At 43.9% G+C, this 20,903-nt stretch overlaps 1 protein-coding gene across 1 annotated transcript; it reads right to left on the bottom strand.

Annotated features, from left to right (window-relative positions):
* Window positions 1-398: 398 nt before the first annotated feature.
* Window positions 399-12,891, bottom strand: LOC120849163. The gene is made up of 3 exons (XM_040221316.1): window positions 12,843-12,891; window positions 6,543-6,908; window positions 399-640 (listed from the first exon to the last, which is right to left on the bottom strand). The coding sequence occupies exons 1-3, from the start codon at window positions 12,889-12,891 to the stop codon at window positions 399-401; spliced, it is 657 nt and encodes a 218-aa protein (XP_040077250.1).
* Window positions 12,892-20,903: the final 8,012 nt, after the last annotated feature.

Genomic DNA, 20,903 nt, shown 5'->3' with positions numbered 1-20,903 from the left:
AAAAGCTTCTGCTAATTTGCTTGTAAAAACTATATTATTGTTGATCAAATATTTCTAGCTCAGTAAAAAAGAATAGAATTGCCGGCGATCTAAATATTTTTTTTTTAATTGAGTGGCACTCTGTACACGATATGCACCGCGACAACAAAATGAAAAGGTTTCAGAAATCTGGAATAAATTAACTGGCAACAGAAAGAATAAAGCAAACGTCGTTCCTTGTCCCGAGTTTGTTTTATGATTTCTGTTGACAGTCATGTTACGAACACGCTCTTCAGTTAACGGAATAAATTATTGCGTATTTATTAATATTTTTCACTCATCTAAAATCATCATAGTAGATTAGAAGACAAGAAATATTACGCTTAGCGTGAGCATTTTTTATTGCAGGAAAAGTATTATTAACTTCTCAAATCCGGGGGATTTTTAACTGCTCTCAAAGCGGTGTTAATGCAATCACTCAATTGTTCATTGTCACCAAGGAAAGTCCTCAATCTTGACTCCAGAATTCCTCGGAGGTTCAAAAGATTTCCCGTTTTAAGGCTGTATTTGTCCGGAGATGGAACGGGATTGTAGTTGGAATCGAACATCAGGTACGTTGTCCCGCTCCTCGAAAATCGTTTATATCTCATGTTAGGAATGCCTGAAATATAAGGAGTGTTTAATTTGTAAAAGGGCAGATACAAAGTATTATCTAAAAAAAAAACTAAAGACACTTTCTCGTCCTAATGGTAGCAAGACCGTCAGAATTGAATTTTTTAAGTCTCTAGTGAAGCTAAATATATCATTTGATGTATTTACCTAGAAGGCGTTTTTTGGGGACGGATTAGGCGAGGGGTTGAAAAAAAATTGTAGAGCCTTTCCACTTCACGTGAAGATGGAGGACCAGCGAAGCTGTTATCTTTTCGATGTCTAGGACGATGCCTAGAGGACAACGTCTGGGACGACCTCAAGGACGACTTTTAAGACGACCCCGAGGATGATGCCCAGAGGACGGTGTCTAGGACGACTTCAAGGATGACCTCAAGAAAGACCTCAAGGACGACTTCAAGGGCGCCGTTTAGGACGATCTTAAGGATGACTTCCATGTCGGCGCCTAGAGGACGACCTCTTGGACGACTTCTCAAGCGACCTCGAGGACGACTTCTATGACGACATCGAGGACAAAGTCTAGGACGACCTCAAGGTCGACCTCGAAAACGACGACTAGGATGATCTCTCAGACGACCTCAAGGACTACTCCTTGAAGGACCTCGAGGACGATGCCTAGGGATGATAACAAGGGTAACAAAAGATGATACCTCAGTATCTAATAATGCCAATGCCAAGGAAGGATGACTCACGCTGGATGCTCTCTCTATTTGTATTTATTTACTCATACTTGACCCCTCTTTTTGTTTTTATTTATTCATACTAGCCACAACTAATGGGGAGTTTTCTGTCGACATGTGAGGACGCATTTTGTTCCAGGCCCTAGCGCATATCCTGGATTCAATCTCCACACCTGCCCGTTTCGATCTGGATGATCATCGTACCAGCGTGCGGTCGTGTATCCTTACTGCGTGGTGCACCTTAAAGACCCCAGGATAGCGGTTGTACTTCACTGGCTAAATTGCTCGTCTACAGCGAGTGACTCGTCACAACTTTGAAATGGCTGACCAACTACAGGCTGTATAAATATCAACACAACCCCAATTATTATTATTATTATTACCCTAGCATGAAACAGCTTCGCTGCAAAACACAGGATATAATAAAAATGGTAGTATAAACATGATATCACTGGTCATAGCGACACACACAAAAAAGACACCAAGCTGATATGATTTATACGAAATTTAGTTTGAAACACGACATAACAAATAACCATGAAAATAATACGAAGTGATTAAGAGATATTCAAAATAAATCAATTCGCATAATTTTGTTTAACGCTTCACGATTTATGTTGATTACAATTTGATCGGGTAGGTTATTCTATTCTAAAATACACAGTAATAGAGGAGAAAATAGGATGGAATAATTATAGGATCGGAATTGCTGAAGCTTCCGCGAGTTATCTGTTCGAGAGGAAATATAATGAGCAGTATGAAATAATGTATTCTTGAAGTCTGAAGTGCTGTAGTAAATTTTAATAAATAAACACATGCGGTTAATTTTGCCCCTGGAGGCAAATGAACTGAGACCAATACTAGTTTTTAAGACGTAAATTCTGCTCGTATATATGTACCGGGTTACTTTATTTAGAAGGGATTCGAGTTTAAAATTTAGATCATCGTGATGTGCATACCATATAATACTTGCTTATTCTAGATTAGATATCTTACAATGATTATTCTGTACGCCAGTAAGTGTGTTGCAACGGGGGCTATACGTAGACTCCGCCTTAAGAAATCTAATCATTTTTGTGAGCTTGCGTGGATGTTGGGGATATGATGATTCAACGACAATATTTCTCAAATATCAACACCAAGGAATTTGCATAATGAGACATAATTTAGTTTATGGGAGAGCGATGAATAATAGACATGATTTTTTCCAACTTGTAATGACACTTTTTTTCTTGCATTTTCCGGGTATATATTTATCTGCCAGTTTATTTACAAGCAGAGGGACCTCTTTTAAAAGAAATTATATACAAATTTTTTTGCGGCCTGTGAAATATTAAAAAAAAAAAAATATATATATATATATATATATATATATATATATATATATATATATATTGTCACGAATAACAAGTGATGAGGCGATAATAACTAAAGAAACTAAACGTTTAATAGGGCGAACTTGTGCCTAAAAGAAAATAAAAGTGAGACAAAAGATAACAGCAGAGCGTCGAAGTCGGCGTAGGAGCAGAGTCGAACGCTGGAACGAAACAGAGGAATCCCTGTACCCTGTGGTTTTTGGATCGTTCGGCGTAGAAGGTTCGGCGCACAGAACATTCTAACCCCGAATCACCAAGACGGTTCTCGAATTCACCAGAACATCACATTACAGAGTCAACAAAAATGTACAGCCGCGGCCAGGAATCGAACCCTGGCCTTCTGCGTGAGAGGAAAGCGCGATAACCGTTAGGCCACGCGCGCGCTGCCTACTTGGCCAGCTGCGCGCGCGGCAATATATGTATTATTTCGTTGCTTTTTCTATTTTACAATTGCACACTTCTCCGGGAGTAATAAGCTGGTCAAACAACGGAGGTATCCGCTCTTTTCGTGTTTACAGTCTCCGTTTTATTTAGCTGAGTCATAAGCTGGCTGAGCCACGGACATACGTTTGTGTACCATATCATGTCAAAAATTAGGTAATTGGTCTCGCTTTCACTTAACTGTTGGGAGAAATCCCACAACTTCTGCTGCGCCAAGAGCATGCACCTTAATTTTAAAAAAATATCCGAAGTCCGGGAATAGGGAAAGGCATTTTTATCTTAAAACAAGTGCAAATTACTTTTTTATTCAACTTTAAAATTGAAAGAATTTAACAGTAATCGGCGAAGTCTATCCCGGTTGTATTCAACCCAATCGATGACCTCTTCCAATTTCGCCCAACTAAACATTCCAATGATTGATTAGGCAAACCAAGTGACGACGACTTTAGAATCATTCTACGTTTCGTTATTTTATTCGGGCGTATTTTCAAATATTAGTTTGTTTTGCTTCAATCGTTTTTTTTATATCGTCAAAAACGTTGCTTATTCTAGCTAATTTGTTCCGAAAAAATACCGAGTCGATGACGAAAAAATTTCAGACGCATATCAAAACTTGAAAAACAACGAGCAAAACAAATTTCAAAGAAACGTTGTGCGCCACCTTGAAGGTTCCCAGGACATCCTTATCTGAGTTTTATTAGAAACGACATCAACGGATAGCAATTAGGCCAGAACAGTTCAACAATTTTCAGACTTTGCAGCAATGTCATGTCACATACGCAAGAAAGTAAATGGTTTAGCAGCGCTTCTACTGACAAACGTCGAGCTTTTAGAAGCCTGAATTATTTTCTTAATGGAACCTTCGCACGACTCAGTGTTATTTTGAAGGCCCTTTTGCATCAATAATTTTCTATCTCACTTTCTAAGCAATCTGGGCGTTAATGCTTAATAAAATATAAATCTATGCTAATGGCATCCTGAACTCCTATCTCATAAAGATACTCAAAACAACATTTATTGCATTTCCACCGCCACCAGCCAAGGCCCCCTGAAAACTACGCTGTAGTATGGTTCCTGGAGCGCCTTTCCGTGTGGCTCGTTTCCCACATTGTCCAAAAAAAGTGGTACCTCGATTGTTTTCCTGATAACGTCAAAGGAGTGCCGGAGTGTCATGCTGTCCTGCCGGTTGGTCGTTGAAGTCCCGGCAAACTGCGTGAGTAAACACGAGTGTCGCTGTTGTCGCAGCGTCCCAACCCTTGGCTTCCGAAGCTTCCAAGGATTGTCAACCTGGAGAGCGAAACTGCGGCAGAACGGGCATCTGCCACATCCATCACCGCTGCTGGGACACCGCCAGGATCGCGACCAGCGACAGCATGACACTGCGGCTTTGGCGGCGTCATTCATTGCCACTTCGGGAGAACACAGCGGTCGGAGACCCGTTCCAGGCACCGTGGCTGTTATGCTGATTTTGTTTTATCACGCTAACTGAAGGTCAACGCGACTCACACAATGAACGCGATTGTTGCGTCAGAGCTTATCAGGGATTCATTTTCTCACTGATTGATCGCAAACTAGCCGAAACCTGTCGCACATCTCGTGTGCCTTCTGTGCCTCGCGCTGAGCTCCGGCTAGGGGACTAAAATCTTCAGCACCACGGCTTCGCTAGATTTGTTGCATCAGCACGCGGCAAGAAATAAAATATCTTTTTGCCACATTTTGTTTTCAGCATATGTCCCTTTGGAAAGTATCGGTGACACTTTACGTATCTCGCAATCAACCGATTGTATGCTACAGTGTCGTGGGGCTCCTTTTGTACCTTCGTCCTTCCAACAGAAAGAAATATTAAAAGGACGAGAGGTGATAGGAATTTCTGCTTCCGGAAATAACATATGCTTTGCTCTTCAACGACATAAGCGCTAATACAAAGAAACGGCTCACAAGATCTCTCTAAGGTTTAAGAAGAAGAGTGTGGAAGGAGAGCGGCTGAACGGATGTAGAATGCTCCAAGTGCATGCTGTCGTGATGATATTATTAGCTCGATTCGCTCAGTGTTCCAAGATATCAAATTTCATAGCTTCTACTAGAACAATATACTCCAGCCAATCTGGTTTTCTGATTAGATGATCTTTGATTATATTCAAACTGGGCTAAAAAAACAAAAACAAAATATGTGAAACATTTACGAGCACGATGATGAATTACGGTCTGTCAGCACGTGATGATTTTCAGTAAGGTTCTCTATACTCGTGATGGCTTTCACTAAGGCTCTCTGTACTCGTTATGGTTTTCACTAAGTCTTTCGACTCTTCGTAGAAACAAAATATTGATTTGAGTGCATTGGTAACTTATCACGACGATGCCTTTAGGTTATGTATTTATAATACTACAATTTTATAAGTGTCTCCGGAGAAGGATTTAAGCCTGAGAAATCCCGTCTTTTTTTTTCCTTATGCACAGGGAGGAAAACGACAAACCCGTCTTGTGGAGGCTGCCAGTGGCGTACCAAATTTTTTTTTTGAGCGGGGGGGGGGGGGGGGGGGGGCATGCCAGAACCCCCCCCCCCCCCCCTCCCCAAGGGACAGGGGGCGGCGCCTTTTATACTTTTTGGGCGCCGCCGGCCACTGTTTCCTCTGCTCAGTGGCGGCTGTTTCAGGGCCGGGGGGGGGGGGGGGGGGGGGGGGGCGGGCGGAAAACACACGCCTCATTTTCCACTCTGAGAGGGCGCAAGCGCCCCCCTTGCCCTTCCGGTTGGTACGCCCATGGTTGCTGCCATGCACAAACGGTGCCAGACATACTCGGACTTCTGGGATCTGCTTTCGGGTGTTCATCTCAAAGTACCTTTCTCGGTTTTGCTTTATGTTTTGCCATCTGTGCATGGGAGAAAAAAAAGGTTTTTAGGCCTAAGCTTTTTTATAAAAACCTAGTAAGCTTGTAAAAAATGAGTACGATATATTCGCCACCTAAACAGACCTTCGCAAAAACTTTAATTGCGCTCAGTTTAGTGGTTTATATATAATAAATGTTTTGAGCAGAAATCGAGCTCGGAAACACCCTGCATATTAAGTAGCTCAAATCAGGCCTCCAAAGGAGAACGGCTTCCCCTTTGCCAACTTGCAAACAGGCGCCGTTTGCCGTTGATCGCGGTGTGCCAATGGCCGTGATTTTACAGTGATGCCACACGAATCTGAAAACAGGTTGGGCGTATCGGTACTCTGGAAACATTTAGTAGCTCTGTTGAATAAATCAAGAGTGTGGTCGAATACAGCTACGAGGAATTAACTGACCTTTTTTTTTCCTATTTGGTACAGCGTTCATGCAATGTGAAATCCGGCAAATTATTGCCTTCCCCAACCGCAGCTAATATTGTTACAGGTAGATAGGAGAACAAAATACAAACCCGATCTTTCCTCAAGGACCACTCTTCCTGTAATTTTAGCACGAACTACGTATTGCGTCGTTTCATCGACTGCGCGAGGAAGCACTATGCGAATCCAACTAAATGTGACAGGACACTGAAGCGTATGTTTGGCTTGCTCGACCTTTGTGATACACCGTCCATTTTTTTGGAACTTGTAGTCTAATCCAAAGATGATGGCGTAGATGTCTCTTCCGATAGATACACGGACGCCATTGTCATCCTCAAGAGAACTAGGCAGAAATATTTTTCGACCATTCGGATTGCGTCTTGTCAATTCATACTGAGTTTTGAGAATGACTTCGGCAAAAAAGTCGTCCAGTCTGGTATCTGGTGATGGCGACGCTCCTAGAAATAGAACAGGAACACTTTACTAAGCACCAAAAACTCTAACAAAAATGTATTTATTTATTTATTTCAAAATACTGTGTATACCTCATGGGACTATGAAAGAAATACGAATATACACTTTCTGGCAAAATACAAAAAAGGAAAACACAATAAAATGTGTTAACAGAGTTTCAGACGGGCTGGCAAAAGTGCCGGAACAAATACAATAAATCACGTTATATTTTACTGAACGATAAGCTGGTATAGCACAATCGCAGAAGCAAAGCGCACTCAATATTAAAATACACAAAAAATGTTTTTTTCCTCTTTTTTCACTTCACGGGTAATAAGATTCGTCGTAAGACGCAAGGCATAAAGAGAACAATTCAAGCGAAAGACACGAGACAGCATCTTCTAGAAACGAGTTGCAGTCGCCGATATTTAAGGGGGAAAGGTAATATTTAAAACAGTCTTTGAAGCATTAGGCAAACGAATGGTATGGCCATATTTGTTGCGAGTAATTCTGAATACATCAGAAATGAGGTAAGCTGTTTTGTTTTTTTTCTATCTGCAGAAAGTTGTTTAGTATAATGTAAAGCAATTTCAACCTTTACTTTTCTTATGCTGATTCTTGAATATCGAAAAATTAGCTTTCGAGTACAGTACCGTTGGAGAGTCCAATCAACGATGTTTGGAATAAATAAACCCTAAAGTAAGCCGCTGAATTTTTTTTTTTTTCCTATTTATGCACGTCTTGCATATTTTGATGATCCCGGATTTAACATGCACATTCCTTCAATGGACGTATAAGTGTTTTGAATGTCATAAGTTTTGTATTATCTGAGCTTAACTTCAAGGACCGCGGTAAGTATCATAATTTAGAATTCGCCTTTTGCAATATTATTAATATGGGTTCCCGACGTAGATCGTGCGAGGCGGTTACGTTTAGGTATTTGTAACAACTAACCCTTGCAACCGGGTATCCTTGGAGATTGTATACAAATATAGTGTACGTGATCACGTGACGTCAAGACGTGCAGTCAAGTAATATCACGCCACGTAGCCCCGTGACTCACTGCGTCAAGTCGATTTAAATTCAGAACGTCATTAGATTTATTTCCGTTCTTGGCACCGTGACGTCACATGACATCACGACTTCGTACCGCAAGTCATGTTGCACCCTAACGTACTCGATTGTCATGAGCCCGAGTTGAGTGCTCGGGTTCAGAATAATCAACATCGCCAAACATCCGCGTAATGGCTCGTGTTCAATTAAAGAAGAGAATAGCCGAACTCTAGCAATTTCTGGCGCTCAGCCCATGCCCTATGCTTTTTGAACCCCAGCGCATGACTATAATGAGCAGTGACGGTATATAATTAGCGTTAGTTCACGTGTTCGTCTATTCTAATTGGAGTTGAGTTCGAGACGCTGTTTCTTTTTTCTCTCTTTTTTTCTGCGTCTGTCACTGAGCGGAGATGAAAAATAATGGGTTGTTGCAAGTTATCAACGTCAGGGATAGTTCTTAGCGGCATTTACTGAAAGTACAAAAATTGTTGCACGAACCATTTTATACGTACACATACTGAGGCACCCAAACATGCTTTCTTTGTTGCTGAACTGCTTCAGATAGTCATCCCCGAGAATAGAAGCATTGAAATGACAAATGTGACTTATTTATCTGACGTTACATAGAACTACAACTTTGTACGGGAGGGATACCTGGAAAGAAAGATCCCAGTGACCTCAGACGGACAACTGAATGTTGCCAGCCGCTCTAAGCCTCAAAGCAGTGTCGTTCTCAAGTTCTTCCCCAAGCTTAGAGCACCTCCGTATGTTGTCTAAACTTCAGTTTGGGGGTGCAAGATAAGACCCATGGGGGATCGTTGTTAACAGGTGACAAGTATATTTGTTGAATTAGCACCCCCAAACGGAGGAGGGAGTCCTTCAGGAATAAAAAGTATTCTTTGGAGGAGCAACTAAAATTTAAAAAGAAAGAGGGGGGGGGGGGGGGGGGTTAGAAAACAAAAATCATAAGCCATTCCACTTTGTGAAGGTGTATGGCCAGCGAAGCTGTTTAGCACATAACACAGACCCGCCCCGAGGAGCCGGAGCAAAACTAGACACGCGCGACGGGACCGCCTTCCGGCGGAAAGTAGACGCGCGATGGGACCGCCACCCCGGGAGAGCGGAGGAAAGGGAAACTAAGCACGCAAGCACTTGGAACGACGACTGAGAGAGGGTGGTGCGAGCGTGGACATGACCGACGCGGGTCGCACAACGGCAAATCTTTGAGAAACCTTTCTTATCTACCTGAGAGTCTACTGTTCTTGAAATTAGTGCCTATTGATAACTAATCTACTGAACATAGATATCCGAGTGATGATCCGTATGAGCTTTTTTTATAGAATGAAGCGATTTTGCACCCAACTCGGGACCTGAGTTTTTGTTGACGCACATGAAAAATCCACGGAACCCTAGCCACAAACCGCTTCGCTGTAAAACATACTGTTCCTTAAAGGTTCCTCTGCACACATATTTGGCGCAGACCAGAAAGCTTGGCCATAGAAGCAGCTTCCTTTGCAAAAATAATCTTCAGAAATCCCGTTTTCGTGGTGCCAGACGCTGGCACCGTTCCTCATGACACTGCACAAAGCAAGGATAGTTTCTGTCTCTCAAATGCACGGTTTGCACTGAGCGCGGACCTTCTGCAGCGTGCATTTTGCACCACCTGATTTGATTTTCTCAGCAAGACAAAATCTCAATTACCACTAGCATATAGTGCGATGGCGTCACCAGGCAATTGTTAAGTTTTCTGATGAAATACGATTTTAGCAACACTAGCAAAAGTAGATGTCTAAGTTGTGAAGTTGTGCAGTATTGACCTCAAAACCCAGATTAAAATTAGGGGAAGCGTGCCTTCGTTTATCCATGGTTCTGTATGAGGCACGTGGTGATTCCTTCTGTCCTCAATGCGGGTGGAGAGAGAGCATTCACACTAAGGGCACAGAGTACGGGCAAGGGTAGATAGCACGAGGTTTGGCAGTTGATTCCTGAGCGCGACCACTGCCTTGTCGCCTCCCTCAGTTTTTGGCCTCGCGCGCGTATCATTTGTTTTCCTTCAAGTAAGTGCCAAACAAAGTGCAGTTCTGTTTTTCACCAGGTGAATCGCGCCGATCGAATTACGAGGCGAATATATAGAACTCTCGGGTTGATATACGGAATCCTAATAAAATGTTAGAGCGCATGACTGATAAAGCACAGAGTTGTTGAGTGAGGGCCAAAATGAAGCACGCCAACCCGAATATAACGCTAGCCTCCCGAGCCGGTATTTCGCGAAGTTTCGAGTTCATGCAAGCTGATGCCCAGGTGCATTTTATGTTAGGATTACAGTCATGTCTCGTTTATATGAACCCAGTTATTATAGATACCCTGCTATTTGGACACCATAATCGGGGACGAAATGGGGAAATATATGCATTTTGTCTCGTTATTATAGACAACTCACATTTCGGACGATTTTTGGGGAGAACGGAGTTGTCCATATTAACGAGACATCGTTGTATCAGAATGTTCGTCTGTCCTTCGCGCCATATGTATGTGTGATTAGAAATATCATTATATCTCTATAAATTTATTTTTGCAGTAAGGAGTAGTGCATCGGACTCTTGTGAAGAAAATCATTAATTATCTTTATCTTTCTGCCTATTTAGTCTATTTGTCCTCAGATCTATCACGTGAGCACCAGATCTTTTTTGGCATATCCCGCGACCCGATGCTTCATATTGCTAAACAGTGAACGAAAATTCACGTTTCCACAAACTCAGCAGCTGGCGTATTTATGAGTATCGTCCGTCTGTATCGGTCTCAAGGAGTTATGTGAATTTCATGCACTCAAGTTTACGGATTATAATAAAAGTATATTATAATTACTGAGTGAGGGTCTTAAAACATAAATGAAGGGCCGATCACCTTGAAGATATGCATCATAAGTAAACGCACCCTCAAATTATCTGAAAGATGCTCTGTAAGTTTTTTTTCAGCGTTTTTACCCTCGATAGGATTGAAGGGATTTGTGAGATTTGCTCCTGACAAGAATGCAATTTTTCAAAGGTACAAAAAAATGGTATTGCCTCTTTTATGCAATGAATAACAATTTTATATATCTGCGGGCTGGACAAAAACGAAATATACACATGTACACATGGCGGAACTATGACTATTACGCACGCCGACCGCCAGAAAATTAAGTTACATTTGTAGGTTTTACGTGCCAAATCAACGAAGGGCATCTGCCACGCCCCAGCGGAGGTCTGAGGAATAATTTTGAGTACCTGAGGACCTTTTGACGTGCAACTGAAAGCTCGGTTACACAGGACCATCTCCACAATATGCCTCCGTCATATTGCGGGCACCTCGCCCGAAATTCGAAACCGCCACCTGGGGATCCGTAGGCCGGAGCTTTTCTTTTCCTCGGAGCAACCGAAGTGGCGGTCAGAAAGTGACCAGTTAAGTAGCTACTATGGCGAGAAGAGCATGAAATACCATTTTGTTATATATAACAAAAAAAAATCATCAATTAGCAAGGGTCATATGCTTATTTTTAAATTTAATTGGCCGGAATCTTGTCAACAACAAACCTCAACAGCTAGGTTGTAGTAGTTTATTTTGTACAAAAGTATGCAAAATAAATCAAACATGGCGTATAAATATTACGCGCAATAAAAGAAGCACCATTCGCAATCACTTGTCACAAAGTGTAAGATATTCACTAAAAGCAGTAAAATTAAAATAGTATAATTATTGTAAAAAAAAATTTATCATTGCAAACTTGGCAAAGCATTAAAAAAAGAATTAAACGTAGAAAAATATATTGATTTTAAATACCAAGACAAGCATCTAAAAGCGAAAAAAACAAAGCAAAAATGTGTCATAAAAGTATGGTTATCACAATGGAGGAAGCACTTAAAGGGCTACTCCACCGATTTTTTCATTGTCTCCGATTTGCTTGAAATTTTGCTAAACTAACCAACAAACATCGCGAAAATAGTATCCCAAATATTAGGTCAAAATATTGTTTTTTCGCGAAGTTATTGAATTTACAGTTTTGGTCCTCACCGTGTTTTTCAAGCTCGAAGTCTCTACTGGCAACAATGAAAAAGTGACGCCAGTGGAAGGCAGGGGTTCACTCTTTGGGCTGTAGATTTCGTTTTAAACTGATTCGAAGCAGTTTCATGGTGTCAAATGAATGCTTGGGAAGCTCGCTGCAGTACCCGCGCTCCAGCACGGAACAAATGATCGGCATATTCTATTTTTTGGCTGCTTGCTCGACTGGCAAGCCTGCCTGCCACTGACGTCACGGCCCTGAAAAGCGCGCGTATATTTAAATGTTGGTTTTTGCATCATTTTCATTTGCCGATTTCGCAATAACTATTATGAATTTCGCGATTCTAAATAGCATACCGGAGAGAGTAAAAGCCGGGGAGTCAGAAAATATAGTTAGTTGAGGTAGCTCAAAAAATCGGTGGAGTACCCCTTTAAAGAAAACTACTTGGCTACAATGAAGAAAATAATTCCTGGAGAAGGGGAAGAATAGGGACAATGGACAAACATAAATCTCCAAACACAGCTAGGTGACTGGTGCGCGATCAGCCACCTAGCTGTGTTTGGAGATTTATGTTTGTCCATTGTCCCTCTTCTTCCCCTTCTCAAGTGATTATTTTTGTCATTCTTGTCCAGCTCGCTTTCACCTTTGCATTTAATTGCATTATAATCATAATCCACAACTCATCTTCTGTCAAAAAACACAGCTCTTTATTTTGTTTTTGCCTAAAAACACGTAGACTGAAAGGTACGCATGCAGTGAAAAACATTGTTGGTTCATTACAGGCAATAAAAAAGTCGAAAGAAAGTGTGCTCCACAAATTTCAATATAATATTGTTACATTACTTACCAGTGAACCGATATGTGGAGATTGCACAGAGGAAAAAAAGTAACCTCATGGCTGTGTATAGTTAAGCTCAATTTATTTCAGTCTTCGAGCTCCAGTGGTAATATTCCTAAAAGATATGATACAAGTATTGCTAATTAATATCCAATTATACCTTTCATTTTCAGTAAGGAGGATATTTTATTGTTTCCTTCCTACAAAAATTGTACAATGTTTTATTGAATAAAATCAAAGACGCTGGTAGCAGCTACCAGCGGCTGTGATTTTTGTTGTATATTTGTATAATAAAAAAAAGGGTTGACGCCTAAAATGTGAAGTTAGAAGAAACCATTCCGGCCTAACGACTACTTTACCGTATTTGTGTTGCAGCATATTCTAATTGCTTATTAAGGTGCCACAGCCATATCACATCTGTGGCTGGTAGGACGAACGACTCAACAAAGCTGAGTTAAACTATATAAAGGTCGGGTTTTAAAATTGTGTCGGCAGTAACATCGAAAGCAAGCGCCATACAGCGACACCGCTTCTGATCATTGGCAAATGTCCAGAAAAATATGAACAAGGCCAAGCAAGCGCATGGCTTCGGTAAAGCCCCTGTATAAGGAAAAGTAGCGACATCCTTTGAAGAATACCGCCTGCTATCTTGGAGCGATCCAGACGGCGCTAACGTCGACGCGCGAGCGCGACAGAGCAAAATATAACAATAAGAGTGTGCATGAGGGACAAGGAGGGAGAAGGAATGCCTATGCTGTCGGAGTGCAGTGCAAGCTACGAGCTCATGTTGCCAATCAAATAACGCCTACTGTGCTACGTCACGGCTTTCACCGTGTTTCTTTGAGCACATTCTTTGAGGCTGGTAGACCATGACAGTGCGTTTTTGAGCCTGTGTGTATGTATTTTGCGTGTCTTTCAGCCTTTGACTGTGCTCTGACTAAAGTATAGGAAGGCCGTCTGATATCTTGGAGCGATCCAGGCGGCGCTACAATCGACGCGTTGGTGTAAAAGAGCAAAACACGAAGATAAAAGGTGTGCGCGTCAGAGGAGGAGGGAGATGTCGCTACCTTTCTTATTCAGGGACATTAGGCTTCGGAAGCTCCCAGCGCTATCTATGAGAAGAAATCTTAACTATGACGAGGCTACTATGTACACGAGCATCATTTCAGCGCTATGTGCACGAGCGTCATTTGAGCGGCTGTGCAATTTCTGTAATTACTCCCGGTGACAAATTACTGACGGCTTCATTCCCGATCGCTCACACACTGACGGCTCAACGGGCGGCGTATAAGCAAACCATATCCCGTACAGCACCTGGCCACGCCCCCTTGTCACGTGACATGACGTCACTTCCGCTAAGGCAATTTGTCATGTCACGTGACCTGACGTCACTTCCGCTACAAACCGAAACCAGTTGTTTTATTGGTTAGCGAATTGTCACGTGACATGACGTCACTCGCACCGCTGTGGCACGGTAAACATGGCGCCCGCCGCCGCCTGAAGCACGAATCGTACGCGGTCGATCATCGGTGCAGTCGCGGCTGAAGCCAGAAACGCTTGATGCGGGAAGCCTACGTGATCGACGCAGTCGCGGCTGAGACGCTGTGAACGCGGTGACGCGAGGGACTCAACACTTGGTGACGCAACTACGCGACGCCCGCAGTATGCGACGTCTCGCATCGTGCTTCTGCACAGGAGTGCGTAAAAGGCGCAAGTACTTCTCTTAGCGTTCTCAACTCGTCGCTTGATAAGAGCGAAGCAAGGTTACTACCAACGCCTACCGCTGGTTTTCGAAGTCGAGCCTTCGGTTTCCAACGTCGGGTCTCGATGTCGCCGCTATTCTTGCCGCGCAGGTTCGTCGCCGACGCGGCGGATGGGAACCATGTCATGCATGAACGCTTGCCTTTTTCGATACGAAAATATGCTCTGTCGTCACGAACGCTTACGCCGACCCACAAGCTGAATTTGAAGTATTGCCAGCATTTTTATTTCGCCTGTACGTTGTCATCGCATCACCGTTACTCGCGGCGACGCAGATCTTCGTGCTTGCCTTCTAGCGGTGCCGCGGCTCTCCCGACCCAAAAAAAAAAAAAAAAAAACCTGCTCTACGCTCGAACCGCAAATTGGGGAAGTGGTAAAGAAATTAGCTTAGTACCGTCAGAAACACTCGTATGACGATAGGCATGCCCAGTGGAACTATGAAGAGAAAAAACAAGAGTGCATACTTTGAACTCGAAAAGTTTTTATTTCACCACATTAAATATATTGTTGCAATGCAGTGCTGGTTTCAAAGAATGCTATTTCCTCAGTCCCTTGCAAAATGGCAAGTTCACACTGAAAAGCAACAGTTTACGTGTACAAAAAGAAGTTCACAAATGGTAATAATAGTTTCTCTCGAGACCTAGGGTAAAGCAAACGGGCATGTCGCCTCAAACGTACAAGGCACATGAAAGCTGTAACTTTGGAAGCTACTACAGCTTATTCATGTAAAAGCAGCTTCACACACTTGCAACAGCTTATGACCAGTGGCTGACCAGTCAGTCACAAGAGGCTTAAATCGGTTTGAAGTCATTCCCTTCGTAAGCAGTTTGCAGGTGAGTGAAACAGCCTTAAAGTGTGACACCTTTCGCTGTAAACACCAATTGTAAACAATGAATAAACCTCTTCTGTTCTTACTTAATTTGCACCATGTCGGAATTTTACATCACACTTGTGTGCCTGTGAAATTGTGTGTGCATGTGACAAAATGTGAAATTGAGCCCGAAACTGACACGGCTGCAAAATAATCAGTTTTAAGAACTCGTGTCGGATTCAAAATTGCACCCAAAAATCCTGGACACGGAGCAGACGTTTGATTGTATCTGTTCGGATGAGCAGCTGTGTTTTTCCTTTCATTAATCCAGACAGTTCGAATGGATGTAACCTCTGCTTTTGTACATAACATGTGGATATGAGCATAAACAACAGGGGAGGCACCCAGCATTAGCATCAGAAGAATGAAAACAGGTTAGAGAGCAGCTGGACTTAATTCTACTTGTTGGCTGATGAGTTCGTGGACGACATGAAGCGTGGAGTCTTCTGCCGCGCATGTCAACCCTCTGTGTACGCCCCTCTTTCAATCTCTTTTTTTTTTTTTTTTTTTTTTGTCTCCGCTTTTGAGGAGACTTGGGGCTAAGGACGTTGGCAACAGGTCACCGGTTCACACTCGACAAGTGCTTCCGGGGAGTCTGTGCCCAACTACATTGCTGTGCTGCGTCGTGTCGCTCAGCACTGCGAGTAGACATAGTTTTCGTACAAGTTTTGTGACCGGTTAGTTTGTAGGGTGTGTGAGGAAGCCATTTAGCGACACCTTCTCACCACACCAGATCTCGCTTTCGCTAGGGCTCAACAACTTGTGATTGCTGCGGAGTGTGCCACGAACGGAAAACCCCACATTTCCGGACTCCAGAGATGTCAGAGGTTCGCCACATGGACAAACACCACCTACACAAGGCATGAAACGGTTCATCAATGCCAAGCCACAGCACTGGCGCACGGAAGACATCTCCGAGTACAGCTAGAAAATGTTGCGCACGGTGCAAGTAGCTATAATTCTGAACACGCCATTTCTGTGGTGGAAAGGGACACATCATACATGCATGCCGTCAGTAGTTGGCCGAATCCCAGCACCAAGCTCCGGAAATGGAATCCAGTCATCATCTGGATCATTGAACCAAGGCAGAAATCTTCGAAGTTCAAGTAAATGAAATCTTCATCTGCATAGATGGTGAGGCTTGGTCAACAATTGTTCTAAAGAGATAGTGTCGGCTTGGAACGGCAGCATAGACTTAAACCTAAAGAGCTCTCCGGACGTGTTCACAATGTAAGTTGGTGGTTCTGGGAAATATCAATTTTTCCATGCGGTTCAAGGGAAAGGAGCGTGAGCCATTGTTGCTGACCGTGAAAAGACGTGGAGCAAGCCTGCTTGAAAGAAACCGGTTTGAAGTATTCAATAAGCTACGTGATGCGTGAGCAACAGACCTTTCCAGAAACATGTGGTGCCCCCAGCGTCTACTTTATGCACTGCGACGTCCAGATGTATGGCACGAGGAATTGTCCCAGAAGCGAAGACGGAGTTGATGTTTGTTTAACAGTTTGTGATTTCAGAACACGGAGGGGGCAGAGGGAGAGCAAAACAGAGGGTGTGATGGCTTTTTTTTTACCACTCACTCAATTTTTAGCATTTTCTGAGCTCCTAATGATAAGAAAGACTGAATCGTGCTACTTCTACGATATACAAAGCGTTCGAGCCGGCACGAGCGTACATCCGAAGAGCCCCACAATTACCCCCGTTGCAAGGTCTCTTGGGATTTTCCGGAAAGGTCTTTTGCGCATTCAGAAAGGGAGAGAGGGGAGGGGTCCAAGCAGATGACAAATTAAAACACTCTTTGTCGAGGCTTGAGAAAGGATGGTCTTGCTCTTGTCTACCGCCTAACACAACACAAAGCACTACTATTTAAGGTGTCCTTCAATTAGCCGAGCCACTCCCACAGACTCAAGGACTGCCAAATGAATTTCCAAGGGTCTTCGAGTAAGGACTTGGCGGACCCACATACTTTCACACTAAATCTAAACTTCAAACCCAAGTACCCCAAGCCTCGACTTGTTCCTTTGGCCCATGAGTCAAAGGAGTAGTACACCATCACGCAACTCGTGCAACAAGGAATTTTGCCTTGGTGCGGAAATCTGCATGGGCTACGCCAGTTGTACCTGTGGGGAAGTCAAACGGCGTGATATGGCTATGTGTATGTTATAAACGCATCATTAATCCAGTCTTGAAACAGAAGTCGTACCCACTGCCAACAGCACAGCAAATGTTGACTCAACTAGTAGCATAGTCCTTTATTACGCTTTTGGTCACAAAACTTCTCTGCAACGCTATAGAAGGGCTTGGTATGCGACTACGTGTGACACTGGGGTTGACAAGGAGCCTGAAAGATGCAAATCTAGCCAGCACCACTGGGAACTGGGCTATTGTAGTTCCGAACCCACTCTGAATGAGCCAGCTTTAGATCACGGTGATGCATCAATGCACTGATAGCATTTCTCACAAGTCTAAGTGTCTTTGGCTCTGTACGCTGAGTCAACTGATCAAACTTTAAAACTTTCATTGCAGGTGCTATTTGTAAACAGTGTGATAGCCGCGTCCCACTAGAGCGACAAACAGCAACAAACGACAGCGACACACGACAACGAACGACAGACGACACCGACAGACAGCCTGTTTGTCGGAGTCCGCCGTCCCACCTGGGCGGGCACGACGCAGAACACGGGGGCAAGGAAACTTGTTTCCTAGTGGGACTGGAGTTGTCAACAAAACACTTCAAAATACACAGACAAAGTCTGGTGACGCGGTTTTCGTGTTTTGCTCTTTGGGCATAAAACGCGCCGACAAACACGGTGAAAGGCGCGACGATTACTTTATTTCTTGATTAAATCTTCAGCTTCTCATCGTTTGCTGTTGGCGACTTTCCGTAAACAGTGCTGACAATCGACACCAAACTTTTTCCAAACTACAAATACCTGAATCGTTCCTTTTGTGGGCCGTTGGAGGCATTCTAGGTGAGCGCTACGGAGTTTCACGCTGATTTTGAGGATGTTTATAACTTTATTTTCGAATGATCGAGGGAAAGCGCTCCTTTGTGGACAATACGGCATCCCAATTATCACAGAACGTGATGACAAGTCTCTCGTCTGCCGGAGTGGCTTGCCGCGGAACGTCGTGTCCTACTTCGTGGTAAGCGGTCTTACTTTGGTCGGTCCTCGCACATGGGTGTATCCATCCTGATGCAAGGGCGTAGACTTCGGCGTCTTGAAGCACCACCTTGCACACCAAGTTTTCACGAGCAAAACCAGCCAGAGCAAATTCGCTTTTGCAACACGACCGCCCGGCACCAGCCAGCAAGCCTCGCTCGTGACTACTACATGCAACCGAGGGACCGGAACTGCGGGGCCGGGAACGAGGAGTGGCAGTGGCCACCAAGGGCTTCTCGTTCCGGGAGGAAGGGTAGAAGGGTGGGAAGGGAGAAAACAGAAGGCATAAACGGGCAAGGAGGATAGGTTTGTCTCCGAGAGATGTTCCTCAGTGGGACTGCTTGCTGCACTTCAAGTCCAATGACAGACAAGAACTCGTCCGTCGTCAATCGTTTGTCGGCGATTGTCGGCGACACAGAACTTTGTGGTGTCGTCGGACAAAAACCGGTGTTTGTCGCTCTAGTGGGACGAGGCTATGAATGTTATATTCGGCGGCAACACTTATAAGAACACCGTGCAGAGTCCAAGTAACGTCGCTCTCACGGTCCCCCTCGCTCGGATCAAGTATTGTCAGCGCCAGGAAGCCACGAACATAGATCAGACTCTCTCAACAAACGTCGCAGCATCCTGTTCATTGCACCGTCCTTTTAACAAAAATTCATCAATGAAACGCATTTGATCGCAGTATGCGTTCAATTAACGACGGGGAAGTTTCTGGACCCCCGAGGATGGACGACTCGGCTCATCACGGATGAATTATAAAGCTTTCTCCTGGTAAAAACTGAAGTTAGTAGTTGGAATGCCTCGAATCCTACTTCGAGGCTAAGAACATCACAAGCTCTGCAAAGTAGCAAGCCGTCTTCCTGGCGTTCTGCATGAATAAACCTATGACACCGTACAAGCCCTGCTCGCACCGAAAAAGCTTTCAGATCGAGGTTGAGTTTGAGATCACCAAGCGCCTCAATGAACACCACGACCCCAAGCCAGCAAAAGTGCAGAGTTGGTTCAAATTCCATCAACGGAACAAATCAAACTACGACGGGCTCCGTTCTCGAGTACGTGGCCGCACTTCCTCCGCGATTATCAACTTTTCAAGGATTAGCATCATCAAAGGTCGCGGCGAGCTGTCGACACAAAAGACGGTTTGCCACGGTGCTGACGGCGAGTGTAGCAGTGGAGGGGGACAGGTTTTGTTCACTTCCGCATATCACACATCAGTTCCGTTAGCCACCACAGCAACTGCAGATTGGCAAATATTTTCTTTTCTTTGCGACTACGCACCGGAATAGCGGTTTTTCGAGGCAAAGTGACACGTTTTTGGTCACTTGAGCTTGGGTAAAAAATATAAAAAATACAAACTGCCAATTCTTTCAACACTAAAATCGTTGCACCACCCCTTTGACGTGCATCACGCAGTAGTGATACATGACTGCGTGCCACTATGATGTTCATCCACATTGAAGCAAGGAGGGACGGCGATTGAACCTCGAATTCCTGGATTCTGCAGTCCAAGCTTCCTGCTTCATGTGCTCCGAGCTGTGGTGCACTAACACGCTCGGCCACCGATCCCCTCAGCAGTGCCATCGAAGGGTTATGCGCCTCGGTCCAGCCCCACGAGCTGACCGCTCGACCAATGTCAGCGACCTTAGTGTTGCTGCATCAGTGTTGGCAACCGTTCTTCGTAAAGCAGTCCTTGTTAAGGAGATGAACAGCTTCACTCTGGTTAGTCTAAAACGTTGAAACGTGCCACCTGTGAGAAGGGTGTGGGTTTCCACGGTAAGGTTTTCCTAGTGTGCCACTGCGAAAAGCCCTCTTTGTGTCGCGACTTGGCTCAGGTTGCCTTTCCGGTTGAACCTTTTTGGCGTATGTTACTTGTACCCTAAGATTTCTTAGCTGACGCGGGAGTCTGCTAGCCTCCCATGCATTATGCACTTATTATAAAGTCGCATTCACTTAAGACCTGACTGCTTCTTCCAACACATTTCAAATCAGAGACTTGGGTTGCCAAAGGCATGGTAGCGCTTTTTTGGACGAGGACAAAAGAAAGAAAGACGAGACAGACACGAGCGCTGACTGCAACTATTTAATCAACATGAAAATGAGGCATATATACACGCTTCGATCCTATCGATCAACCAACCCCAGGCCTAGCCGCCACTTGCATGAACTGCACCTCCTTATCGAAAAGGTCAATAGATGCAACGCTGACACACCCCAGCCCTGCCCTTTTTATTTCGTCTGCTTCGATAATCTCCCTAACAGTTCTATTTTTATGTT

The sequence above is a fragment of the Ixodes scapularis genome, unplaced genomic scaffold (assembly GCF_016920785.2).
Source record: "Ixodes scapularis isolate PalLabHiFi unplaced genomic scaffold, ASM1692078v2 PGA_scaffold11__112_contigs__length_91849675, whole genome shotgun sequence".
Classification (NCBI taxonomy): domain Eukaryota; kingdom Metazoa; phylum Arthropoda; class Arachnida; order Ixodida; family Ixodidae; genus Ixodes; species Ixodes scapularis.
Note: the sequence above shows the minus strand (reverse complement) of the source record. Positions and strands in the feature narration are given on the sequence as shown.